This window comes from Mesoplodon bidens, assembly GCF_964165515.1.
Source record: "Mesoplodon bidens genome assembly, chromosome: 2".
NCBI classification, from domain to species: domain Eukaryota; kingdom Metazoa; phylum Chordata; class Mammalia; order Artiodactyla; family Ziphiidae; genus Mesoplodon; species Mesoplodon bidens.
This window is the reverse complement of record NC_138177.1, coordinates 172789022-172816199: the sequence shown is the minus strand read 5'-3', so window position 1 is coordinate 172816199 and position 27178 is coordinate 172789022. Positions and strand designations below refer to the sequence as shown.

The 27178-nt window shown below is 53.7% G+C and overlaps 1 protein-coding gene across 2 annotated transcripts in view; it reads left to right on the top strand.

Moving 5' to 3' along the window:
• Nucleotides 1-27178, top strand: part of PAX7 (paired box 7) — a gene marked incomplete at both ends in the record, with an annotated part of 99071 nt that overhangs the window by 49281 nt on the left and 22612 nt on the right. For both annotated transcript variants that reach the window (XM_081224903.1, XM_081224902.1), the window contains 3 exons: nt 4670-4869; nt 11780-11945; nt 13083-13285. In XM_081224903.1, the coding sequence (XP_081081029.1) occupies nt 4670-4869; nt 11780-11945; nt 13083-13285 (569 nt within the window). The remainder of the gene's footprint in view (nt 1-4669; nt 4870-11779; nt 11946-13082; nt 13286-27178) is intronic.

The window sequence follows — 27178 nt, the reverse complement described above, 5'->3', positions numbered from 1 at the left end:
CCTATGTGTCCCCCACCCTGTGCCAGCTGCCCAGGCTTCACCAAGAGGCAACCAGCTTCCAATGCATGGAGGACTCAGCCCCAGACAGCAGGGCCTCTCTGTGGCCAAGTCCACCTAATCCTATTAATTTAACTCAGAGGCTAAAGGGTTCCCAGGGGTGGGGCGGGGGAGAGGCAGCACAGGGGAAACCAAAGTGAAGGTGATGGGGTGGCATCACGGCTCTTTGTGTCCCTTCTGCCAGTCCAGTGGGACCAAGAGACCCATCAACAGGCAAGTTTGATGTCTCCTGATGAGCTTTGAGAGCTCCAAGGATGAGCAGTGAAACCAGCCTGGCCTGTATGGGCCCGGAAGTCTTCCTGGGGGAGGACACCCACCATCTGGGTTCTGCTGGATGAGTAGGAGTGCGCTGATGCTCCTTTTTTCTGTTATTCTCATCATTATTCTCATCAATAATAATAATCATCCTTCATGTGCCCTTTACATGTTCCAAATTACTCCCATAGTCTTCATTTCATTCTGTCCTCAGAGCAGTCCAGTGAGGCATGCAGGGATGTATCATTATCCTCATTTTTACCTCCGAGACAGTGGAGGTCCAGAGAGAGGATGCAACTTGTCCAAAGCCACACAGCAAGGGTGGAGACAGAGCTCAGAATCCAGGTGTCAGGCCCCCCAGGAAAGGACTCTTGACGAGACCAGAGCCGCCCCAGGGGGCCCCCGAAACTCCCTCTCCACCTGTCCTCCCGCCCCATCCCTCTCCAGGAATGAGCATGGGCTTACTGGCTGTGTGGCCGCTCTCAAGTTACTGAACCTTTCTGTGCTTTGTTTCCCTATTTGTAAAAGAACCAATAGTGCCAGCTTCATAGACCTGCCATGAGGATGGCACACCAAAGAATGGCTCCAACCTAGCATAGGGGGTCTCTTCCCCTGGGATGGGCCAGGATGGAGGCGGGAGATCTTTTCCAGGGGCCTGAAGTCACAGACTGTAGTCCAGCTCTCTTGAGATCTCTCTGGATCTCCCAGCTACTGGGACACGGCCCTGCTGTCCCCACTCAGCATCCAGAAGGTTGTTATGGCAACCACCATCATCCTAGTGGATCATTCCAGATCTTTGCAATCAACAGAGACTTGTGGGCCCTGCTCTGCCTTTTCTAGTCTGGGTTTCCATCTGGGTGTCTCTCTGGGCTTGAGGAGATCCCAGATCTGTGCTCAGTAAGGGGCAGGAGGGACAGGGAGATGAGGAAGAAGTAAACACAGAATTCCATGAAGCACCTAGAAAGCCAGAAGTACTTTGAGTGGCAAGAGCATCCGATGCACGTGGGGCCTGAGTGGGCACTGAGGCTGGGCAAGGTCTAGTAACAGAAGGACCTAGAACTTTTCTCCAGTCAGTCATTTGCTAACTGCACTTATGATTTTGGTTACAGTCCTACAGCCTATTCTATTATTTCCTTAATATTTTACTTGGTGCAGAAGTATCTTTAAAAACTGAATTCAAGGAAACGAATTCTCTTGTAAATGAAATATGCCTGTCACGTCCTATAAACAGATGGGAGCCATAAAAACAAATATCCTAAAAACAAACAATGTCATTAAATTCTACCTGGAGACTAGTGCATGCAGAAAGATCTTGAGGCCTGTCCTCTCCTTGCTAAAAAGAGAGACCAGCGGTGCTAAAGACACACTGTCCTGTGGGGTAGCCACCAGCCCCGTGCGGCTAAGTAAATTTGAAGGAAAATGAAATAAAATAAAAAACTCGGATCTTCAGTTGCACTAGACACATTTCAAGTGCTCGGTCTACACGTGGCTGATACTACCGTATTGAACCGCACAGACCTAGAACATTTCCATCATCACAGAAAGTTCTATTGGATGGCGCTGCTCTAAACTGAACTGAGACTTAATCAGGCTGGGGTTTCTCCCAGGACAGGGCTGTGCCTTCTCCATCAGGCTGGGGCTCTCCATCTCCTCCCCAATCTGACCTCACAGCTCTGAGTACGATCTCTGCCCATAGGTTTTGCCCCCAACAGCCCTGCTCCCCATCTCAGCTCCTGTCTGAGCCCAAGGGTCCCCACTGGGGGACAGAGCCCGGTATCCCATTCCCCATCTACAGGCTGGCCTCCCTTCCTGCCTGCCAATCTCAGCTTTCTCCTTCTGAGGCCCCAAGGCCTCTCTCCTTGTCCACGTCAGAAAATCGAAGTTATTCAGTGAGTTTCAGGAAGTGAATCCTTGGGATTAGCTGTATTTGGCTCTGAGCCCCAGATGTGCTGGGGAAAGCACCCCAGCATGCCAGCTGTGACTGTTCTGGCCTCCTCTTAGTGACAGGGAGCTGGGCAGCTGGGAAAGGGCAGGGGGGTGACTGGGACCGCAGGTCTCTGCCTTTAGGGGTGAGGCAGGCAGCGGTGAAGGCAGGTCTCCTTGCCATTGGTTCCCTTGTTGTGTGGCGTCACAATCAGCGGCCAATGAAAAGCAGGGATGACCTCCCAATGGCCGTGTTAGCAGGGTGGGGGAAAGGGGATCTGGGGCGGAGGCGCATTGCCTCTGGGGGATGCAGCATCATGGGGATGCAGCCCCATGATGGCATCACGCATCATGCCCTTTGACACGCCAGGCCTTTGCACATGCTCTTCCGCCCGCCTGGAATGCCTTTCCCTACACCTCCACTTGACATCTAAGAGGTTGCATTAGGTGTTTTGTTTTTTTCAGGGATGGGGGGACAGCTGTCCCTTGTGGGAGGAGCCTAGACCTATCTGTATAACCAACATTTGAAGCCACTGGGTAAGAACAGGGTGGGGGACAGGAGAGCAGGGTCTGCGTGTGGGTGTGGACACTTGCTGAGGGACTTTGGGTGTGTCATGTTCCCTCCCTGTGACTCAGTTTCTCCCATCTGTAGTGTGAGCACATGATCTCTGAGGCTCTTCCAGCTTGACTCAGTTGAGCTTCCAGAACACAGTTTACGTAGTCTGCGCGTGACACATAGCAGGTGCACTGTCAATGCTCTGGGGAAAGAATGAATGACAAAACCTAGATGTACTTCCAGAAATACCAAAGATGGAGATGGAAAGGGAGGGGAGGGAGAAATGAAACAAGAAAAGGGAGAAAGCAGGAGTGGGGAGGAGGAAGACCATCTCCGCCTGCTTTCTCTTTTCCCTTCCTTGGTTTCCTATTCTCACCAGCCCCCTCCTCCACGCTCCTGAGGGTGCAGCTTCAGAGCCCTGGCTAGGGAGCTCCTTGCTAGCATTCCTTCTGCTGGATCAGGGGTGGGCAGGAGGCCCAAGCTTGACGGGGGTGGAGAGTCAGTTCGGCCCCCAGGGTGTCTTCAGCCCCGACTGCGGAGGAGCTTGATCAAGCCCTTCTTGCAGCCTCCATCACCTGGACCTGGGACAGAAGTAAATTCCTGTCCTGACAGCCCGTCCAGGGCCAGGCTCCTGGGCTCTGTCTGCACAGGAAGCAAAGGCCCTTCACCTACCCCTAGGCTCCAGGGTGGAAATTAATGGGGATGATGTGGTGGGAGTCATGGCTATGGCCAAGGTCATCAGGTGAGGTCTCCTCCAGCCTGTAAGATCACTCAGTGATCCTGGAACATCCGAGGAAAGGCCTGGGTGTGGAAGTCACATAGTCCAAACGCTTCATACTGTAAATGGGGAAACTGAGACCTAAGGAGGGAAGGTAGCCTTCCTAGGGTCACAGTTCAGGGCATTTGGGAGAGAACCAAGCCTGGAATCTAAGCTTCCTGACTGCCAGCCCTGGGCACAAGCATCTGCTCCCTTCCTGCATCCTTTCCTTTCTTCCTGCTTCTTCCTTTCGTTAGTTTTTGCAATATTTTCCAAAAATGCAATAGTGGCATTGTTTAAATGACCATCATTTAAGAAATACTAAACTATAAATAAGGGTTTTTTTGGTTTATTTTTTGGGGTTTTTTTTGCGGTACGTGGGCCTCTCACTGTTGTGGCCTCTCCCGTTGCGGAGCACAGGCTCCGGATGTGCGGGCTCAGCGGCCATGGCTCACGGGCCCAGCTGCTCCGCAGCATGTGGGATCTTCCCGGACCGGGGCACGAACCCGTGTCCCCTGTATCAGCAGGCGGACTCTCAACCACTGCGCCACCAGGAAAGCCCCCTATAAATAAGTTTTAAAAAGAAAACAAAAATTTTGTCACCCTGAAGGTTAACATTTGTTAGTCTTTTGAGTGTAGTGTTCCATAATGTATTATGCATGCTTTTTCCAAAAGTGCGATTGATCTCCACACACTGGTTGTACATTGCCTTCTTCTTAAAGTCAGGTTTATTGAGGTGCAGTGAATATTCAGTAAAATTCTCCCCCTTTTGGAGAATATAGTTCTAAGAATTTTGACAAGTGTGTTTCATCATGAAACCATCCCCTGAGTGCTATGTCATGGACATCCTTCCGTGTCAGTAGAAATAACCTAAATGCCCAACTACAGGGGTTATTTTTTTAAAGGAATGGCTGGGCCATAAGGCATTTAACCAATCCCCTAAGGTTGGGCAGAGAGGTTGCTTCCCAGCCTTCACGCTGATAAATAGCGCCGGGGGGAACATCCTTCCTGTGCTCAGGAGGGGTCTGAGCCTCAGTGCCGTGGTGGCCTGAAGGTGTGCACAAAGCACCCCTCCATCTCACTGGGCCCCCACCCTCTTCCTCCCTCTCACCTGGCTGTAGGCAACCGTCTGGATGAGGGCTCGGACGTGGAGTCAGAACCCGACCTCCCTCTGAAACGCAAGCAGCGCCGCAGTCGGACCACGTTCACAGCCGAGCAGCTGGAGGAGCTGGAAAAGGCCTTCGAGAGGACTCACTACCCGGACATCTACACCCGGGAGGAGCTGGCGCAGAGGACCAAGCTGACGGAGGCACGAGTGCAGGTGAGGGGGCGCCTGGGGCTTTGTGCTGTGGGCATCATCCGGAGACCAGGATTGGGAAGGTGGGAGTGGCCAGGGTCAGAGGGTTTAGTGGGCACCCCCCAGAGTGGGGATGGAGGTTCTGCAGCAAGTGATCCAGGAAGCGTGTAGGCAAGTATTGCCCTGGCACTTGGTACAGAGTAAATGGGCAGCGAATGTTGACTGATTAACTAATCCCTAGGCAGTCCCAGGGAAGCCAGGAGCTGCGGTGAGGACTTGGATTGCCTTCATCCTCCTGCTGACAAGAACTTCGTGGGCGTGGGGGGAAGGGGGGAAGGAGGGATGGAAGGAGAGACAGAAAGGGAGAGGAGAAAAGAGGGAGGGAGGGAGGGAGGAAGGACATTGGTTCAGCCACAAGAGAGGGAGCTCAGGGAGTAGAAAAATCTCCAAATCTCTGAGGAGGGGAGGAAGTACTCAGGACAAAAATTCCAGAACAGACGTAGCTTCCTAAGATGGGTAATGAGTTTCCTGTTATGGGAAGCATGCAAGTGACTGGGAGCATGTTCCTGGTGAGTTAGAAGCATGCGGGGGAGGGTGGGCAGACCTAGAACACGCCCTCCACACCCTCAAAGTGCGTGGCTCCTAATCAGTGGGCCTGGGGGAAGGGAGGGCATAGAAAGAGCAGAGTCTGTCTGGGGTTCAAGGCCTGCAGTGGGGTGGGGGGACTTGCCTCCGCTCCCCAAGCTGAGCTCTCGGATTCCACGAGGTCTACCGTTCTCTAAGTCAGAGTCTCTAGGGGCCCGGCTGGGACGGGCTCAGGCTGGGTGGGTCGGGGGGTGGGGTGCAGAGGAGGAAGAGAGGGGTCTGATGAACAGCTCCTGGGGGAGCCCATTCTTGGCCTGGCTTCTCCGTGAATGGGGGAGGCGGGTCTACAGAGGGCCCGCCCCCAACTGCTCACTGGGGGCGCTTCTATCTTATCCAAGGGGGGACCATCCTTTGTTGGGCACCTACCTTATGCCAGCTGCAGTGCTGGGGGCTACTCCCACGTGACCTGGTGGAAGCACAGCCCGCCTTCTCAGGTCGGGATGGCCACTCCCCAAGCCGCAGGCACAGAAACTGAGGCTCAGAGAAGCGACATGGGGGGGATACAGAGCTCAGCAGAGGCTGAGCTGGGCCTGGAACTCAAGCCTGATGGATGCCAAGCCCAGGTTCTAGCCATCCAGAAGGAAGAAATGGACTCAGAGCCTGGGATTTGAAAAGCAATAAAGTTCTAGAAGCAAACTGGCATTTAAGCAATCCGGGGACCAGCGTACCTCTCTCTGCCCTCCCCACCCCCATCCTGGAGTGGGGGACCCTTGGCTGCCACTGAGGGAGATCCTGAGGGGAAGGGGGCAGGCGGCAGCAGCCAGCTCAGCTCATTCCTTCCCCTCCTCTCCGGGGTGATACCCGAGCCTGCCCCCCCGCCCCCAGCCTCCCTCCCCCGCCTCTGATCCTCCTGCAGCTGTTCTGGGCACATTCCTGGGTGCTTTCTCATTCCCACGTCTGGTGGCCACGGCTTCTTCCCACCACCTGGAAGCCTGACCGCTCCTTGTAAAATTTCCTGGCTGTCAGGGCAGTGCTTTTATTGGCCCAGGGGACTCAGAAACAAGTGTCACTCAAGGTCCAAGGATGGAGGGGGGCCTGGGAACAGGGGGGGCAGCCAGAGCCCAGGCAAACTCACGGTGAGGGGACCAAGGCCGCTGTCCTCCGCGTGCTGACTACTCTATCAGGCTCTGAGCTCCCCCAGGGCGGGGCGGGGTCTCCCCCCTCAGGCTCTGAGCTCCTCCAGGGCGGGGCGGGGTCTCCCCACAACACTTAGCCTGAGAACTTGGCCTGATCCCAGCAGAGGAGGGATCAATACATGTTGAGTTTTTTAAAAATGAACAAAGGCGGACCCAAAAATCAAGACAGGGATAACAGAATATTTGTCCCAGAGAAGAGAAGGCTTGGAGGACACGGCTGCTCTGAGAGGCCCCTCGGAGTTGGGGGGAGACCAGGGCCGATAGGACAATGTCCTAAATCCCATATAAAGGTCTGCAGGGACTAAAACACAAGATTGGGAGCCACAGACCAGGTTCCCATCTGTTTCTGCCTCTGCTCAGCTGTGTCACCTTCAACAGGTCAGCTTCCTTTCCTGAGACTTAGTCTCCCATCTATAAATAAAGGGATCAAACTAAATGAGCACTAAGGCTCCTTAAAGTTCTAGGATCCTAACTTATTGACGATCAGAGCCGTCTTGTGAGGTGATGAGATCCCTGTAACCGGAAGTGTGCACGGAAAAGTGCAATGTCCAGTGGATCGGAGACCCTGGGGAGAGGGTTCCTGCTGTGGACAAGGGGGCAGGGACCTTGAAGCCCTCTAAGCACTGCTTTGATTTTAGGGCTGTATACTTTTAAGGTCTTGGCGTCTGATTCTAAGAGTCTATGATTCGGGGATTTTGCAGTCCTATGCCATCACATTTCAATGGTGCCGGGAGACGGGATACTGGAGTGGGTCAGAGTGGTCTCGGAGCCAGACGCCCATGTGTGAATTCCAGCTCTATCACTTACTCCCTCGGTCCTCAGTTCCCTCATCTGCAAAATGGAGATGACAAAAATAGGGTCCCCTTTGTTCTGAGGATTAAATGATCGCACATAAACACACAGACACAGAGTCAGGAAGTGCTTGGCACACAGAAGTGCCCTGAGTAGGGGCCATTATTATTAAACTCCACCTATTCTTAGTGGTTTCAATTCTGGCCACCCTTGAAACTCCAGGTTCATTCATCTGGCAGTCATATTGGGTACCTACTATGTGCCAGACACTGTTCTAAGCACAGGGGACTCAGCAGACAAGAAATCCCTGCTGTCATGGGGCTGATGTCCAAATAAGCAAGGAAGCAGGTAAATATATGTCAGGCGGGGTTCTATCAGTCAAGTGTGTCACCCCCTCTGCCTCCCTTCCAGCCCTGCTCCCCAGCAGAGGGTCGGGAGCCTCCTTGTGAAGCCTGCAGGGCATTATATGGTGTTATATGGTACCCCCGATGGCTGGTGGAGACGCCCCATCTCAGCCCGCAGAAAGCCCAACCACCATGAAGGGTAGGAAAGGGGCGTGAGGCAGGAGGACGCATGCCTAGGGAACAATGACTCCTTTCCCTGGAAGAATCTTCATTTCTAAACAACTGGGGTCCCGAAGCCAACCTTTGCATACATCTTCCTTGCAGGTAAACAAATCTATTTAGTCCTGAGCTCCAAGATCCCTGAGCCTGTGTGTTTCTTCTAGAAACAGAGGCTGCAGGTCTGACAGGTCCCGAGGCCACCCCAGGTGTCTCCCACAACTGCCTATGAAAACATCTCATCCTTCAGATGACCAGCACCAAGAGACCAGGGCTGTGTGCAACTCTTTACATATGGCCCCAGATCCAAACCCTGCTATTTGCTTGGGGGTGGGCTGGGTGCATTCTGAACAGAATTCCATTTTGGAGGCACTAGAGGGACTGGCTAAGTAATAACTTACGCCAGATCTTTTCATTACACTAGGTGACATTTATGATGCATTTCTAGGTGCCAGGCACGATGCTCAGCGCCCTACATGCATTATCTTCATCATTCTCACTGTAATCCTAGGAGGTGGGGACGATTAGTCTCTCCATTTCGTAGGTGAGAAACCTGAGATTTCACTAAGAGAAGCAACTTCCTAAAGACACACGTAATAAGTGACTGTCCTGGGACCCGAGCCCAAGTCTGTCCATCGTGTTCTTTTCCTCGGTGCTACATTGAAAGAAGGGCCAGGTGAAATGTTCAACTCGGTAAACTGATGCTTCCTACAGTGTCCTGCTACCAGGGCTAGGTGTTGAGGGAAGGACCAAAAGTAAATGATAAAATGCAGCCTCTACTTTTAAAGAACTCAACCCTGAGCAGGGATTCTGGGTGGGACACTGGGGCCACCACTGTCCCTCTTGGAGCCTCCATTTCCCCATACGTAAATAGGAAGCTTGCAGTACATTACTGTCTAAGAGCCTTTCCAGCTCAGCCATCGGATGCTTTCCAGCAGAATAAGAGTTGTAGATGCTGTTCTAAGTAAACGCTTTGCCTGTGTTAATCCCTTTGAGGTCCAGAACCACCAAGAAGGTAGGTGGTTATTAGCAACAAAGAAAGTGAGGCCCAGAGGAATAACGGGATTTGCCCGTCTTAGCTAGGAGTCAGAGGCAGGGTTCAAAGCCAGGCAGTTGGGCTCCAGAGTCCCTGCTCTTAACCATCATGTCACACTTTGTGAGGATGGAGGTGCCTGCTGTGGTGGAGGCAGCCCTGGGGAGACAGGACAGTGAGGAAGAAGCGAGGAGAGGAAAAGAAAGCAAAAGACGTGTCCTCTCCTCCAGGAAGTCCTCCTGGATGCTGAGAGGAGTTGGAAACCCCTCCTCAGACCTCCTTATAGCACCTTGCATGCCACCTCATCTGAGCTGACTGCACCAGAGAGCAGCTGTCCTTTGACTTATCTGTCGTGTGCCCAGGCCAAGGGCAGCTTGAGGGCTGGGACTGTGTCCTGCTCACCTTCTATCCTCACTGTCCTGCTTGACACAGAGTGGAGTCCCAGGAACAGTTTGAGATGGGAAGGAGGGAAGTCAGGAGGGCGGGAAGGAGGAGGGAAAGGAAGGGAAAGGGGGAGAATGCTTCCAACTTGGTTGAGTCCTCTTTGTTTGAGGAACAGATGACCCATGCCGAAGAAACAGCTGCATGCAGCAAAACTAGAGCACGGTGTCCCAAACTTAAGTCTTTCTCTGACCATCTTCAGGATTTTGGCCACATTTGCATATTATCTGTATTGTCATTTACTTTTTAAAATAAAATCAGTGTATTTTAAAATAAACATGCATATCACTCTCATCATAAAAAGGAAGGCAACTGGAAACACTCACACAAGGGAAAACAAGACAACATGGGAAAGTTCTGCTGGAAAACATCACCTGCCAGGGCGTCCTCTCTGTGCTTTAAACAGGGAGATTGGCAAGTGTTAGGAAGGCACGAAGGAGGCTGAGTGCCAAGGTGAGACTTTCTCTTCCACACGCCCCAGGCCCAGAAGAGATGGGAGTGGTTCAGGGTTATTTATCATCTGTGTCACTCACCTTTGGGGATGCCTCTCCACCTCGGGAGTGTAGGAGCCCCACCCTTTGGGAAATGCTGATTTAAAACAAAGCCGTTCCCCACACCCTCCCTCTGAAGCAGGGAGCAGGTGACACTGCCTCAGTCGGACTGGCAGGCATCCGTCCCACCCAGGACGCCCCTGGGGAAGCCCTCGCTGCCTTGAGGAGGTGGGGAAAAGCCAGGACCTTCATTTTATTTGGGAGCCAGTTTTTGATCTTGATTTGGCTGCCGTGTCTCCTTTTTCTGTGAATCCTTAATGGGTAAGAGCCAGCTGCTCTGTTCAGCCAGCTTGGTAAGCTGAACACCGTTTCTCCCCTGAGAGAAAGGACAACCGATACCAGGGGCCATAAACACCCCTCCATCCCTGCTGAGACTGCCCTCAGGTCAGCAGACATCGTCCAGAGGTTTGGGTGTCTTACTTAAGTGATCCATGCCAGGGGATCCATGTCTTCACCCACCAGGGGGGGACTCCCCACTGAGCCTTGTGGCCAAGCACCAGCAAAGGCACACCAGAGCCATCTCTGCCTTCCACTGTTCATTTGTTTGTTCGTTAATTCATTCATTCAACAAGTATTCCTATAGAGCTGTGAGCCATGGGCCAGTAATTCTTGGCCTCTGCCTGTGAGGCTTAGGGCCTGAAGGGGAAACAAAGAAACAGATAAAGATAATAATTGTTTGTATGAGGCAGCTCACAGCTGGAGGCCTCCTGATAGAAGGGGATGGGGACCTGCCTGGACTTACTTTTGAGGCAGGCATTCCTCATAGGAGCAGCGGGGGAGGCATTTCTGCTGAGCCCCACAGGCCAAGGAGCCAGTCCTGGAAGAGTGTTTAGGTTGGAGGGAACATCATGTGCAAAGTCCAGAGGTGGAGAAGCATTCTCCCACAGCAGCCCCGTTTTGCACACTCATTCTTATATTAATATTTCTCTGGCTTGTCCCAGGGAATTTGCTGCAAATCCAGACAAGAAGGTTCTAGGAAGTCAGACTGATTGAAGTTTGAACCTCACATCTATTACAGACTAGCGGTGTGGCCTTGGGCAAGTGATTTGACCTCTTTGAGCCTCAGTTTCCCCTTCTGTAAATGGCACTAGGAGGGCAGGCCTCATGGGTCTATGTATGGACAGACGTACGAAGAGCTAGCACAGATCTTGGAGGAAAGGGAAACTCAAAGATGTTAGGTTGTCTTCCCACTGGTGTTTAATCAATCCCTGTGTCTGTGGAAGGTGGGCTTTCCTAATCAAGGGGGCCCATGCAGCGAAAGCCAAGCAGGGCCTCAGGCTCCGGACAAAGAACTAGCTTTCACATCTGAGTGTGGCAGGTGGGTCTCAATTCAGGTGGGTTCCAGATATGTGGCCTCTCCTCCTTGGGGGCTTCCTGGAGAAGGTGAGGAGTGAGCATGTGTATGAACAAGGGTGGTCATACATCTTTGGGGGCAGGAGCAGCTGCAGGGAAAGAGCACTGGACTGAGAATCACTCAGACCCGGCTGTGCCTCCCCGACCCACCCTGTCACGTGGACAAGTCCCCCACTCTCTCTGGGTCTCAGTTTGCTCATCTGTAAAATGGGGATCATGATAATGACCTCCTCACTGGGCGGTCGGGAGGACAGAATGGGACTGTACCTGTGAAATCACTTTGCAAACTGTTCCGAGTTGCAGGGCGGTGGGGATCTCCTCCCACGGAAGAGGATGCTGGCTGGATGGAGGGTATAGCTGTGCCTCAGCTCCCTGCCAGGAGCCAAGCTGAGCGCTCTCCATGCTCCGCTCTCCATCCCCCAGGTCTGGTTCAGTAACCGCCGTGCCCGCTGGCGTAAACAGGCAGGAGCCAACCAGCTGGCAGCATTCAACCACCTTCTGCCAGGAGGCTTCCCGCCCACCGGCATGCCCACGCTGCCCCCCTACCAGCTGCCAGACTCCACCTACCCCACCACCACCATCTCCCAAGGTGAGTGCTCAGGCCCATCCTGGCATCTCAGCCACACCTTTTCATTCCCCTCCATCCCCACCCACTCCTTCCTTCCTTAACAAAGAAACAATAAGAGGGTATTTGGTTTCTTTTTAATGGCTGTTTGTCTGCTTTCATGTGGACAGACTAGTAAGACAAAAGAGATGGGGTCCTGCCCTTGAACTACTTGGCTCTGCATCCAGGTTAAGATAAACAAGGTCGCCTCCTCCGTGCACACGTTTAGAACAGAGCTTCTCAAACTGTAAAGTCACATGCATCTCCTGGGTCTTATTAAAATGCAGAAGAGATGATGGTGGGCAGAGAAGAGTAACTCCCCTCCCGCCCTGGCTCCCGGCCCCCAGTCTGCCCTCCCCTTCCCACCCTCCGCCCCCAGCACACATTAAGAATCCTGCTACTTGACTTCTGCCTCATGGAGCCCTGTGGCCTCCTCTTAAAGCACTGGCAGGCTAGAGTTCTAGAAGCTGAGGAGAGGCCTCCCTGTGATTTTGGATGAGAAGTTGAACTGTTGCCAATGGTGATGGTCCCATCTGCCGGAAGGCTACGTGGAGGGGCTGTGACAGAGATGAAGAGCAGCCCAGCAGCTAGGAACAGAACAGCAGTTCAAACTCTGACCCCCCAACTCACTAGCCTTGTCACCTTGCACAAGGGCCCTGAGCCCACTGAGCCTTAGTTTCTTCATCTGTAAAATGGGAATCACTGTTGCTTCATACCCTTAGACACTATTTGTAAAAGCACCTGGTGAGTGGTCGGCACTCACAAAGTGCTATCGGGACAGGCCTGGTCAGATTGACACAGTCCTCAAGGAGATCTGACTTTCAGTCCAGATAACGTTTATTGAGCACCTACTATGTGCCAACCACTGAGAACAAGGCCAGCACATAGTAGGTGCCTAGAGGTTGTCAGTCAAGACTTGTCAGTCCGTAGTGTCCTGCCCAGAAGCCAGTCGTCCCATCCCAAGTAGCAAGAGAAGGTGGTCCCCTCCCCTCTCCATCCGATGGACGGAGGCTGGGAGAAGGAGGAGGCTCAGGTCTTGCCTTCCAAACAGGAAGTACTTGCCCTCCCTCGCCCTCTGGGGTGAGGCCACTTGCTCAGGCCCTCTCCTGGGTCTCTCCACAGATGGGGGCAGCACCGTGCACCGGCCCCAGCCCCTCCCGCCGTCCACCATGCACCAGGGGGGCCTGGCTGCGGCCGCTGCAGCCGCGGACACCGGCTCTGCTTACGGAGCTCGCCACAGCTTCACCAGCTACTCTGAGAGCTTCATGAATCCGGCAGCGCCCTCCAACCACATGAACCCTGTCAGCAATGGCCTGTCTCCTCAGGTAGGTGTCCCCGCCCCCTGCCCAAGGTCCCATCACCAGATGATCGCCAGTCCAGCCAGCGAGGGCTCTGGGGGACACAGGCTGACTCTCCCTTGGGGAGGAATGGCTGTTGGACACCTTGAGAGAGTTTTAAGTGGAAGGCGGGGATGCTCCTTCCACCTTCACTTGTCACTATTCTGTGACCCTTCACCCTGGGTTTATCTTCTTCAAGCCACAGACCTGGGTGACCCAGCGGGCAGATGCAGAGAAAAGGTTTCCATATTTCTCACCACCCAGAGCTTATTAAACTGGCCCATCACCCCCCTCATGGCTGTTCAGTCCATAAAAGTCAGGCATTTTCAGCGCGTTGATGGAAGCCTTGCACCATTTCCTATGGGATGCTGACTGGCTGGGACTTTGTTCTAGAATCGGGAGTCTTTCCTGGATCCCATCCTGGGCTCCATCTCCCACCTTGGTCACTAGGAGTGACCAATGAGTGAAAGGAAGGACCACACACTACTGGTGGAGAGAACTGTGGCAATGGGTGGGGAGGGGAGGGATGGTTCTAGCCCGGGAACTCTACTCTCATTGGGTCTTGGAACTCGATTTACTCACATGTGATTGGTTGCTGGTTAAGTCACTCATTGCCTGGTCGTGCTATTAGAAGTGGTGGGACCATCTTTAGATGAAACCAGAAAGATAAGGCTGAGGCTGATGTGGTTATTGGTGGGTTTGGGGAACAGGACTCAGTGATGCTCGAAATCCTAGTAAATTGGAAGAACTACTGAGCTCATTTTTGTCGCTATAACAGGCTCTCAGATATCCGTGGGGGAAAGAATTGAATCCAAGTCTCATTTTACCTTGCCTCCCATTTTGTGAGACACCTGTGTCATGTCTGTGGTGAGAACACATGGGATGCAAACTTATCTGAACAGCTGTAACGTGGTAGAAAAGGTGAGGCTTGGAGGGGGTTTAAATCCCAGCTCCACTGCTCAGGGTGTTAGGCTAGTAAGCATCTTTGAGCCTTAGTTTATCTCCCATTAACCAAAAGAGTAATTAAACAGAGAGCTGCTAACCTCCTAAGAGGGGTGTTCTCTGCATTCAATGTGCTAACAGGTCAAAGCACTTAGCACAGAGCCTGGCACAGAATAGGGGCCAAATAAACATTAGCTCTCTCACCCCCCGCAACCCGCCCCCACCGCCCCCACCCACCCCCGCCCCGTCATTGCCAGGACAATATAGTTAGTATGAGAAATGTGTTACCTAAAGAAAAGGACCAAAGAGAAGGTCAGCTACATCCCCCCAGGCTACTTCCACCCAGCTACCTGTTTTTGTAAGTAAAGTTTCATTGGAACACAGCCATGTCCGTTCATTACGTATTTATTTATGGCTGCCTTTGTGCTACAACAGCAGAGTTGAATAGTTTCAAAAGAGATCACATGGCCTGTAAAGCCTAAAACATTTACTATCTGGCCCTTATAGAAAAAACTGGCTACCGTTGGTCTAAAATATTCCCCCAAATGTTAAATTTCTACATGTTTGGGGGTCATCCCTATTTGCCTCAATTAATGTGTATCGTTGAGGACTAATTGTATTTCAGTTCCATCATTTACTTATGGGTAAGATCTCTTTCCCTCTCTACACCCCAGTTTTCTCATCCGTGAAATGGGATGATGTTAGCCCCTACCTCATAGGGTTGCTGAGGATTGAATGAGATGACCTAGGTAAAGCACTTAGGCCAGGTCCAGTGCAGAGTTGAATGCCCGGTGAATGCAAGCAGCTGAAGGCAGAGCTCCCAGGGGTAAAGCAGCAAGTCCTCGTGGGCCCCACATTGTGAGGGTGATGCAGCCTGTAGATGAGAATGTTTTTCCGGTAGCACCTAATTGGCCTCTTTGGAGTTCAAGGCCACCACCTCCATCTCATTAGTGCTGAGGACTAACTGGCCAAGCTAACCTTCCAGAGCCAGGTGAGACATGACAGGATCCAGAGCTGGCTGGGTAAGGATGGCTGCAGAGACCCACAGTGTCCACACTCGAGAATGTGGTCCAGGCCTGGCCTTATGGTACAAAACAAATTGGGGGAAATCTGAAGAGGGGTGTTGAGATCAAGCGGGCCCTCCAGCTCACTTTACAGGTGGAGGGCTAGGACACGTCGGCTGGGCCAGGCCTGAGAGTCCAGGGCACCTGTCTCCCTGACCACGGCTCTTCCGTGTACACCCATCTCCATGTGGGCTGAGGTTTATCCCCAGAGCAGCACCTCTGTCACAAGACAGAGGAGAAACTAGCAAATTAAGGGGCCCCTGGCTTCTGGAGCATGGTTCAGCTATGGTATTAAAGAGAGGATGCTCCACGCACTGTCTGAGCCCAGAATTGAACCTCAGGGAGGGAAGCAGAAGAAGGAAGAGAGCCTGACCCACTACCATGAGCAGCCAGACCAAACCCCACCTTTTCCCCACTTGAGCTGGACCCTCACCCCTCCTCTGAGAGACCCTCAAGGCTTCCGCCCCATTCCTCAGGGCAGAGAGGCTGTGCGGGGCGTGACGGATTGCGTGAACTTCGGAGACCCATCGGGAGGTTCCCACCAAAGGTGTGAAGACAGATGGAGGGTCTGACAGGGGCCGAGGGGACCAGGAGGTGAACAGCTGCTGGAGGGCAGGGAGAGGGCTGCGTGCAGGGCGGACATGAGGGCAGGGTCAGGCTGTGTGTGCTTCTGTGTGTGTGAACCTCTGGGTTAGGCTACAAACACTTCGTGAAGGAAGGGGCCAGCGAGGGGGTGTTTAGGGTCTTATGCAGAAGTCCCTGGCATTTCCCTGTACTCCCTCCCCCATCTGACAGGCCAGTTACACATGGTCAGCAATCTCTGTGGTCTTGGGGGTCGTGCGGGTTCTCCACCAAGAGAGGTCCATTACCATGTCTGTCTTTCCAGCAGGAGGGGTTTCTCCATAGCTCACCTGGGCAACAGGGGAAGGATGGGCCCCACTTGGGCTGTGGGGCCAGCATACCCCTCCCTCATCCAGGATCGCAGGTCCATGGTCGCCCAGATAGCCTCGGCCCTTGTTCTTAGAGAAGCCCAAGGGGATGCAGTCGGGGACCCAGCTGGGGCTCGGCTGAGCACCTGCTTGTCTCACCGACCGGCTTGCCGCTGCCTGGAGAGGACCTGCCTCCTCCCCGCGGGTTGACCCAGGTCCTGGCCTCAGACCCAGCCTGGGAAGTGGGTGCTTCCAAGCCTCAGAGCCTCCACGGAGAGTCTGCCCAGCAGAATCTCACAGAAAAGCCATTTACTCATCTCAGCTCTGGGCCTGTCCTCTGGCTCTAATACAACACATAGTTATGGAGTTATGGAGTGCCGGCTATGGGCCGGGCACTGTTCTCGGCACTTGGTATAAATCAGTGAACACAGGGATGAAGGTCCCGCTCTAGTGGAGCTGGCAGTGTAATAGGACAGACAGACAATAAACATAATAAAACAGCAAGGCATGCAACATGTTTAATAACAACGTGGATGAGGACAGCTAAACTTTCTGAGCCTCTGCGATGTTCTGACGCTGTTCTCAGTGTTTCCTATATACTAATCTACTTGAGCGTCAAAGCCTGGGTTCACCCTTCGTTTCCAGAAACTGAGATTTTACCCACTCACACTGCCCTCCTGCCTCTCAGAAATGTCCACACATGCTCTCTTTTTGAGAGACTGGCTGGTGGCGAGGAGAAATCATCTCGGAAGCCAGTCCCTCCTGCTCAGTGGAAGGGAAAGGTCCTTCAGCCCATGTCATGGATGAGAACACTGAGGCCTAACTCAGGTTAGGGGCCAACAGGCAGAGCTGAGTCATATGATAGGCTTAGATGACCTTGAGGCTTGGTTCCCTCGGGGCCCAGGCCCTCAGCCACCCCCAGAACCCAGCCTGGTAGGATTAGGGACTGAGCACGTGGACGGCCCTGGCTTTGCTTGGAAACAACTCTTAGAAACCAGCTCAGGACAGCTTAGGACAAAAGGACCCTTTTGTGACATCACTTCGAGTGACCTGATTCCTGCAGGTGGATCAGTTCATACCAGCCCACGTGTAGGAATCACGAGCAGGGCACAATTTTAAGGGCAGTGGGCAGAGATAGAAAGGGGACACTCAGGTCCTTAGAGGTTCCCCGGTCTGATGGGGGAGACACAGTCCCCAGCCTGAGGAGCTCTCAGTCTGAGAGGAGGGACACGACTCTGTCCTCAGGAAACTCCTTGTCCTTAGACGCCCCAGTCTGTTGGTGGAAGCACAGCCCTGTCTTGAAGAGTTCCCAGTGTGATGGGGGAGACAGGCCACGGAGGCCATTCATAGCTGCAGCACTGACCAGTCAAAGCTCCCAAGCAAAGCATCAGGAGCAAGGTTCTGCTGTTTCCGGGGTCATTTGAGCTGAAGGCCACAGGCAGGCTGCCCTGTGCTGGGGTCTTCTACTGGGCCTGTGCAGATGTGTTCCCAGGGGCAGCCCAAAGCTGGAGCTGCCTTCTCCCCCAGGCTTTCTTAGATGCGGACTATCAGAGTTGGCAGTGGAAACTGAGGCCCAGAGGGGGAGAAAATTGCCCAGATCACACTGTCAGGTTAGCAGCTGAGCTGGGACCCGCATCCAGGGCTCCAGACACCTCACCCACCACTCCTGCCGCTGCTTCATGGGAAGGGGGCGTTTCCCTCCTGCCACCACCCCTCCTCTTGCCTCTTCATGATGTCCCTTGCGCATCGTCCCCTTTGTTCCTCTCTGGAGCTTAACATGGAGGAACCTGTAAAGAGATTTACATATTTACAATTTCCTCCCTGTGGAATTAATGAAAGATATTCTCTAAGTGTGAAGTGAATCACACGGCCGGGATCACAGTACACCAAGCTTCGTTGTCCTTTCCCTCTTATAATAGTTACAGTGACGGCTTATGTAGAACGAACGCTTACCGCGGGCCAGCCATGAATGGGCTAAATGTCATACCAGCTTTCACTCAGCCAGTCTTGGCGGTTACCTTGTGACCTTGGTTTACAGATGAGGAAATGGATTTGTCCAGGGTCATCCATCCATCCGCCCATCTAACAAATATTAATTAAGCCCTACCACATGCCAGGCCCCGTGGTAGGTTCTGGAACGTGGCAAAGCTAGGATTCAGATGGTCTGGCTCCAGAGCCCACTATGCTGTTCTCTGGTATCTGCCCCATAAGATTGGTCCTGTGGTCCATATGGGGAAACTGAGGTCTGAGGCCACAGTGGCAGTTAATGGCATGGTCAGGTTCATGGTCTACACCTTTAAAAGTCAAGCTTCCCCTTCCTCCCTAGACCAGTAGGAATAAAGCTCAGGGCTTTTCAATTCTTTATGAATGGGGTCTCCAGAATGCCTCTCCATGGTAGAGTCCCACCACCGCCCTCCTGGCATCCTTTGAGGCCTCCAGGAGAGCCAATCCAGAAAGGAAAGACACCCCATCAGCTGATCACCTATGGGATGCCACATCCCCTGTCAGCACTTTGCTTCTGTGAAGTTACTCTGGCCCCACAGAAGTTGGGAAGACAGGCTCACAGAGGTTAGGTAACTTGCTGAAGGCCACAGAGCAGGTGAGTGGTGGCGATGCAATTCTAAGGCAGATGTGCCTGACCCACGCACCTCACCTTCTCATCACCCTCAGCGGGATAAGATCGAGAAACCCCTCGTGCTGGGGAACTGAGCCAGGGCCCTTCACGCGGCGGCCACTGGAAACTCCCTTTGCCTTTTTCTTCCCTCACTTCCTCTGTGTGTTTTTTTTTTTCCCTTTAGTGGCGACACTGCGTTTATAATAAGCATTTAAAATGAGTCTTGCTGGACCAGGGACAGGAAAGGAGGAGGGCGTAAGAGATTTGTCGGCAAGAAGACGGGGAGGGGGATCGTGGGGTGTTAAATAGCCCAGAATTTTTTAAAAACTGATGCAAATCACTGGTAGGAGAGAAAATTATGTGCAATTACGTCCTGATATTGGAAGGTTTTGCCTAGCCCAGGCAACAAGATCTCATTAACAAGCAGAAAATAAGATTGAAATGGTGTGTAAAAGAGCTGAAAAATGAATTTGAATGCTGCGTTTGTCCACAATTACCCCCTCCTTCACACATATTTTATTGCAATTTTTTTATTATTCTTAATCTCTCCATTCCTCAAAGCAGATTGGGGACATCCTGGCATTACTGGGGCGTCGGGAGGAGGTGTGGAGGATTTCCTGCTCCCCTGAAAGGAGACCCTTCTCTCACACATTTTGCAAGGTTGGGTTTTGGAAGGATCAGAATTCATTTCTCCGGCTTAGCGGGTTGTAGGAACATGAGGCTTTAACCCTAGCCGAGTGAGCGCGCCTCTGGGCCCCGCCCAGCCCTTCCTTTTCCTCCCTTCCCAGCGGCCCCTTTGCCTCCAGCTTCCTTCCCTTCGCCTTCTCAGGGTCTCTTCCAGGCTCGTCCTTTCCCGGGAAGTCTCTCCTGGGAAGCCTGGGGCAAGAGAAATGGCCTGGCCTCTGCCAACAAGCATCCCTGAGTTGGAGTTCTGGTTCTGCCACTATCTAAGTTGCTGTGTGGCCCTGGGGCAGCTTGCCTAACCTCTCTGGGCTTCCTTTTCCTCATCTGCAAAAGGGAGTGATAATCCCTACCTCTCAGGGGGTGCTGTGAGGACTAAGGGAGATTTGAGTACAGTGCCTGGCACATAGTAGGTGCTTAATAAATTCTCCACCCACCCTCCCCCATCTGTGCACTGGCCTCCCAACTCTGTTTTACTGCCAGCTCATGTCTTCTATCTCTTTCCCCCTTTCCTTCCCACCTGGAAAATGCCTGAGTTGGTTTCCAGTCTTGGGAAGAGAGGATGACAGGGCGCAGGTAGCACCCCTCTCTGCAGAAAGCACAGGAAAGGCCACCTTCCTCCCTCCGCCCTCAGGTCCCGGGGAAAGATGAGCTGGGTTGGAAGGAGTGACCGGCTCCAGCTGGAAGGACAGGCTCTGACGCTGGTTTTTCCCAGGATTAGGGGAAAGCTAACTGCATCACCTCACCCACCTACCCATGGCTCATGGTGACCACTGGCGATGGTGTGGGGTCAGGGGTCAGCTTGTGGAAAGGACCAAGAACCTGCGGCCAGATTTTCTTGGACTTGAAGCCAAATGCCCTTTTGCAGTATCTGCCCTCCCTGACTGGCTTTCACTGCACCAGTAACAGCCCAGCTCCCAGACCTCCCCCACATCAACCAGCCACATCTGCCAGCCTGAGTCACAGCCCTGATCAGGGTACCAGTTGGAGGCCGTGAGGAGCGTCCACTTACCTCATCAGGCCTCCACACACCCCCAGTGCCCCTTCCCCATAACTCCCGGCCAGGCCCACCCCAGGACGAGGATGAGCTACAGGCTCAGAGAATCAGCCATGGGGTCCCAGGCGTCCTCAGTCTTTCCAGCCCCTGGGCGGACAGACCTGCCAAGACCCTGCTCTCATATCCAGCTCTTCCTTTGTCCATGGTTAACCTACCTCAGTGGGAAAAGCTGAGTTATTTCCCCCCTGGCGGCTGGCCAAACAAAGCCACCTGCTCACATCAATCAGAAGCCCAGCTCCAGCCCACAGGGAGAGGCCTGGGCAGAGCCTTGTCTCCTGTGAAAACAGACTCGTGTTTATGTCTCTGCCTTTCTCACCCCTTTTTCCTGGGTGAAGGGGACTGAGGGGGTGGTGGACAGAAAGACGAGACCGGGATCAGGAACTTTCCAGAATACTGGTGATGGAGGCGGGTCATGCCTATGGGCAGGCCCTGCTAGGAATGGGGGGGCCTGGCTTATTGCCTGGCTTCTGGGTGACTTCGGGGTCTTTTTTTTTTCTTAAGATTTTTTGATGTGGACCATGTTTAAAGTCTTTATTGAATTTATTTCAGTATTGCTTCTGCTTTTTATGTTTTGGTTTTTTGGCCCCAAGGCATGTGGGGTCTTAGCTCCCCAACCAGGGATCGAACCTGCACCCCCTGCATTGGAAGGAGAAGTCTTAACTACTGGACCACCAGAGAAGTCCCCAACTTTGGGGTCTTTTTACCATTGAGGGCAACCCTGGCTTTTTCTCCTTAGAGGACTGAGTGGGATTCTGGGAAGACGGCATTTTGAGCTCATCTCCCTGAGTCTGGCCAAGGGCTGTGGATTGAGGGCTGCCCTCAAGGGATGCTCTGGGCCTCTTTTTTGTCCACTAGTGATACATCTATAGCAATTCAAGGCCCTATACCTTGAGAAGACGTGGGCAGGAGCTGACCTCTGCCCCTCCCCGTGAGCAGAGTAAGGCCTGGTATAAACAAGTGGGAAAGAGGAGACCTAGATGTTTCCACGCACCATTTGATGTCAGGGACCAAGGTCTTCAGTAGGACCACAGGTGAGGCCTGGTACTCTGTGCACGGTGATTCATTCTAGTGACACACAGAACTCAGTGTCCGGCCCATAGTAGGCCTCCAGCAAGTGTTGGTGAACCCCCAGGAGTATTGCAGGCTTGACTACACACAGCTGTGGTCCGTACCCAAGAGATTTTTGAGGCAGCTGATCAGTTAGTTTGAATGTTAGTGTGTTCAATTGCCTTCAAAGTCATTTGTCTAGCTCCTGTTATTAACACAATGTATAGAAAGGCGCAAAAAAGAAATAACACTTGGCTGTCTCTGTGCTTACCAGGTATGTTTTAGGGGAGACAGTACTACCCCCGCTCACCACCAAAGAGCAATGAGAGAATCAGTGATTGACAGTTTAGAGGGATTTCTGGTCAGACAGGATAGGAAGAGCAGAGGAGTTGGGAAAAGGGAGGGCATTGTCAAAGAAGGCTTCCTGGAGGAGGAGTCTCAAAGGGCAAGGTAGCATTTGCTCAGGGGAAAATAAGGGAAGGGGTAAGAGGTTGGTGCAGACTGGACAGCAGCAAATAATATGGCAAATGCTAAAACAGTGTCTAATTCAGATACATCCTGGGCTGAGTGAAAGGATCATACAGACCAGGTTTTGGATCCCAGGTCTTCTATACTTACTTGCTATGTGACCCCAGGCAAGTTACATGAGCTCTCCGAGCCTCAGTTTCCTCATCTGGAAGATGGGGCCAATACTGGTCACCCTGTAAGATTTTGAGAAATAAATGAGACTATTCATGTGAAATACCTAAAACTATGCCTGGCATAGAGAAAGAGCCTCATAAGTGACAGTTTTTCCCTCTTTGCTTCTCCCTGCCCTAATTAGAAATCGGGGGCGAGGGGAGGGAGGAGAGATGGACTGGGAGTTTGAGATTAGCAGATACAAACTATTATATATAGAATGGATAAACAACACGGTCCTACTGTAGAGCACAGGGAACTACGTTATATCCTGTAATAAACCATATGGAAAAGGGAAAAATTGAATTAGCCATTCTTTTCTGGGACTGGAGGTCCGGCTCAGCCCAGGCCAGGCCTGGTCACTGGCTGGAAAGTCAGGTGATCTGAGTTTCCTCCAGACTTTGCTTCTAACGCACTGTGCGACCTTGGTAGATGCCTCTCCACTCTGGGCCTGAGTTTCCCTATCGGTGCAATGAAAGTGAGAGGCCAACTTCTAGTCAGGAACCTTCCTGATCAGAGTCCATGATTCCCGTGGGTTCTTTGTATGAGCACGTGAGTCACAGCCTCTAGGTCTCTGGGTGGGGGCCAGCCTTCCTCTCCACCCTCCTGGGGCCCCAGCCTGGGCCTGGTGAGCTTCCCAACAGGCTGGGGCTTTAGCCAACCAGACCTGCCTGGCTTGGTGGGAAAGAATGCAAATAGCGGATTTGTCCTTCTTTCTGATTAGCATGGGGCTGGGGGCTCTGAACGAGACAGTCCCGGCAGATAGAGGGGAAGAAGATGAGAGAGATTAGCATTTAATACAGCAGGCAGACTCAGAACTGCTGAGGCCCGTCCCTGGGGTCCCCAGCAGGAGGGAGGCCTCTGGGATGGCAGGGCAGCTGGACCTGGGAGGCCAGGCACGTGACCGGATAAGAGAGGCAGGGGTGACTTTGAGGGTCCCCAGAGGGCCATACTGTCCCCTGCCTCCAAGCCTTGGCACCTGCTGCTCCCTCGGCCTGGGTCTCCTCCACCATCCTGTCATCATCTCAGACTCACTCTTACTTACTTTTAAAGACCTGGTCCCTTCCAGGAAGCCTTCCTGCGCCCCCTTATGCTGGGTTAGTTGTGCTTTCCCTGTGCATTTATCACATTTTATCAGTATATTAAAAGCACCTGTATCGCTAGACAAATATTAAGTAATAATAATAATGGTTCAATTTTTTGAGCCCTTACGCCACAGGCCAGGTGCTGTGCTCAGCCCGTTATATGGACCATTCCATTTAATCTTCGTAACATCTCCTTTGGAAGGGGAGGGCCTGGAATTATTTCTGTCTTACAAATGAGGTGGTGGACAGTGGCACCATGCAGTTGAAACAATTTGTCCAAGGTCAGGAACTAACAAGTGTCAGGGCCTGGACTTGAACTCAGACTGCCTGGCCCCAGTGACCATGCTCTTAGCCAGTACATGTCACAAAAATGGTCTGTTTCCCACCCGCTGGTGAGAACTCTGGGGGCCCCAAACTCTTTGATCTCGGCTATTCCCAGTGCCCTAAGAGGCAGGAGAGGAGAGGCATCAGGATACCAGCTCTGGAATCCCTGGGCCTGTGCCCAATCCCCAGGACTGTCACTTCCTAGCTGGGTGCTTCCAAACAGGTTCTTCTCTGCCTCAGTTTGCCCCTCCGTAAGGTGGGGCTAATAAATAGTTCCCACCTCAGAGAACCAGTCTGAGGAGTAAGCGTGCTGATAGCTGCAGAGCAGGTCGGCATCTGGCGCAATGCCGGGTAGCTGTTTGCAGATGGGGGCCCCCCGAGGCCACACACTGAGCTGGTGCAGGGCCAGGCCCCCAACTAATTCTTCTCAGCACCTTTGAGTTCCCCTGCTCCTTCCTGCCTCCCTGTCTACCCTCCTGCCCTGCCCCAGCCTCAGCCCCAGGGCTCCCCCCTCTCTCCGGACCCTCCCACCAGTCCCTTCTCTCTGCTGGCCCTCGCCCCAGCTGGGAACATTTCTCCAACACCTTCAAGGGCTTGGGACAGGTATTTCTCGAGCTGCCCCTGGGAGTTCGGCTGTGGGGTTGGAGCTGATGCGGAGGAAACAGGCAGAGGAGGCTCCTCTCCTGGGGCTTCTGGGAGTATCCGAGACTTGGGCTAGTGTCCCCCAGGCATCGCGAGCGACCTTTGGAAGGTCAGGCCTGAGTGCCACCCCAGCTCCTGTGGGATAATTCGGCCAGTCACCACCACTCTCTGCTTCCCTTTCCTTTTCTTTGGAGGGAGGACAGTCTCCACCCCAAGCCCTGCGCGGCCAGACCGCCCTCCCCTGTCCTCCCTCCAGCCAGTCTCCTCTCCCTGTGCCCTCCCTCAGCCCAGAACTTTCTCTTGGGCCCAGCTGATGGGAAATTAACCGCTGCTGTCTTTTCTGCACTGATTTTCTTCCGCTTCCTTGTTCTCTCCTTTTCGCATTTCCTCCCCCCAATCCCCAGCTCTCCTGCTCCTTTTCCCCTTTTAGCCCCATCTGCATCCGACCCTCTTTTGCTCCATCCTTCCTTCTCTCAAATCCAGTCCCCTCCCCCACTCTCTTCCCCCTAATCTCTCTCATTCTTCTCCCGGCTTCTCCCGCAAACACCTCTTCTTTCTCCCTGTCCAGCCCCTCCCGCCCCCTCACCCTCTGCCCCCTCCAGCCAGCCCCTCCCGTTCTGTCTGCCCGCTTCTCCCCTTCTCTCCTCTCCAGCCCGCTGATGGTGGGCTCCAGGCAGGGACTGGGCGCGGTTCCGGGCCCGGCCGAGCCGAGTCGGGGCGGGGGTGTCGAGGTGGGGGGATCGGGCCGGATCCGCGCGGCCGCCCCTCCCCGCGCTCCGCCGCCTCCACCGCCGCCGCCGCGCGCCTTTTGATCCATGGCCCGAGGCCGCCTGACAGTGGAAAATGCGGGGAGACAAAACCACTCAGTCAGAGTGATTCCCAACAACTGTCTCCCCGAGATAAGGACGCGCTCGGGCTCGGCGGCCTGCTTAATTCCTGCGGCCCGGGCCTGAGACCGGGGAGCAGCAGCGAGCCTGGCCGCCGCCCGGAACGCGGGGCCCGGCGCGCGGGGCTTGCGGTTGCTGCGGGTTCTGCCTCCGCTGGCCGGACGCGCGCACGGTGGCTGGTGGCCGGTGGCCGGTGGCCGAGGGCCAGGGGAGCGAGTGCGCTCCGCAGGCAGGCACTTCCTTGCTTGGTAGCGCCTCCAGTGAGGGCTTCCTCCCTCATTCCCATCCTCCATTCAGTCGCTCCTCTTAGCCAAGGATGCACTTGCTGGGATGTTCTCACCCTCCCTTCTCATCCCTTAGCCAAACCCTCTTCACTTCCCCTGAGAAGCTTCCCGCTCTCCAGTCTGGGTGGCCGCACTCCTTCCCAGGGTAGCAGTTTGGCCTCTGAATTCTAACTTTCTGGATACTGCTCTCTCCCCCTAAAGCAAGAACCAGGCTTTACTGGGGGCGCGTGGCCCCAGCACAAAGCCTGGCTCATAGTAGGTGTCTGATAAACAGCGGTGGGCCGCAGCATCCATCGTATGCCCAGCCCCAAGGTCCCTGCCTTCAAAGACCTTCCAGTTAGTTTGGCAAAAGAAAGCAAGGAAACCAGGCGCCAGAAGCCTCCAGAGAGGAGGGGATGCCCCAGACAAGAGGGTGTGGGGAGGTAGGGAAGTATCTGTGGCCCCCGCACCCACCTGACAAGAGAAATATGTTTCTCGGGGATGCCAGGCTAGGCTGGACTGGACTGACCAGCTGGAGGTCCACCTTGGCTTCCCCACCACCTTGCTTGGCAAGCTGGGGTCTACCTTGGAGGTTCAGGAGATGACAAGAGGTCAGATTATGTAAAGAGAGAGCAAAAGGGAACCTTCCCAACCCCAGCCTAAAGCCCCAGGGCGCTGTCTGTTTGGGACAGAGAGAGGGCCAGCATGATCCGGGTGACGGCAGGGGCCAGAGGTCATGGGGAGGCAGAATCCCCATCTCTGGGGGTGCAGGCAGGATCTGGTTTTGTCAAGACTATTGCAGAGTGGGTTCTTAGAATGGTAGGGGATTCAGTTAGAGTCAGTGGTTCCCAAAGCTGTGCATCAGAATGATCTGGAAGGCCTGTTAAAAATCGAAATACCCAGGCTCCACCCTGATAGGTCAGTACAGTAGCTCTGCTGTGGGAGAGAGGGAATCTATATTTTAAAGAAGGCACCATCCGAGGCCGCTGGTGTGAGGTCTGGCACATCCAAAGCACCAGATTAGCGAGGCTTCACCTTGTCAACATCGCATCAGCACCTTGACCCTCAACCCCCTTTCTTTAGGAAGTGACTCAGGGGCAGGGCTGTTTGAATTGAACTGAGACCCCTCTCCAGCAATCTCCGGGCTGGAAGGCTCCCTTGAAGTAGTTCACTCACTGCCTCCTTTTATAATAGAGACACCTGCGGTAGCCCTCCGCACTTCTCACTGCCTAGAAAGACTCAGGGATTAGCCGGGCTTTTCCGCGGGCACGGTGGGTGTGGCAATGGCTGGATCCGCCCAGAGGGTCGGTGGACAGCATTGACAGTCATCTCTGCCTCTGCTCCAAGTGGCACGGGCAATCCCTGCTTCGACACCAAGCCCTGGGCAACCTTTCCAAGGATGGAGCACCAGGCAAGGAGAGGGAGACCCATCCCTGCCTGGCTCCTATCCCTCCATCCTGCTCATTTGTTGGGGGCCAGCAGAGAGCATGGAGGCTCAGCATGCGGGAGACCCTCTTGCCAGACCGGGGTGTGACCTGCGGCATCGGAAGATTAAGGTCCCAGGAGAGCCCTGGCAAGCCCTTGCACAAAGGGGACGGTCCAGGCTGAAATTGAGACATGATGCCTGGGGGCAGATGTTCCTGAGCCTCCCCCAGGGGCTGCCTTCCC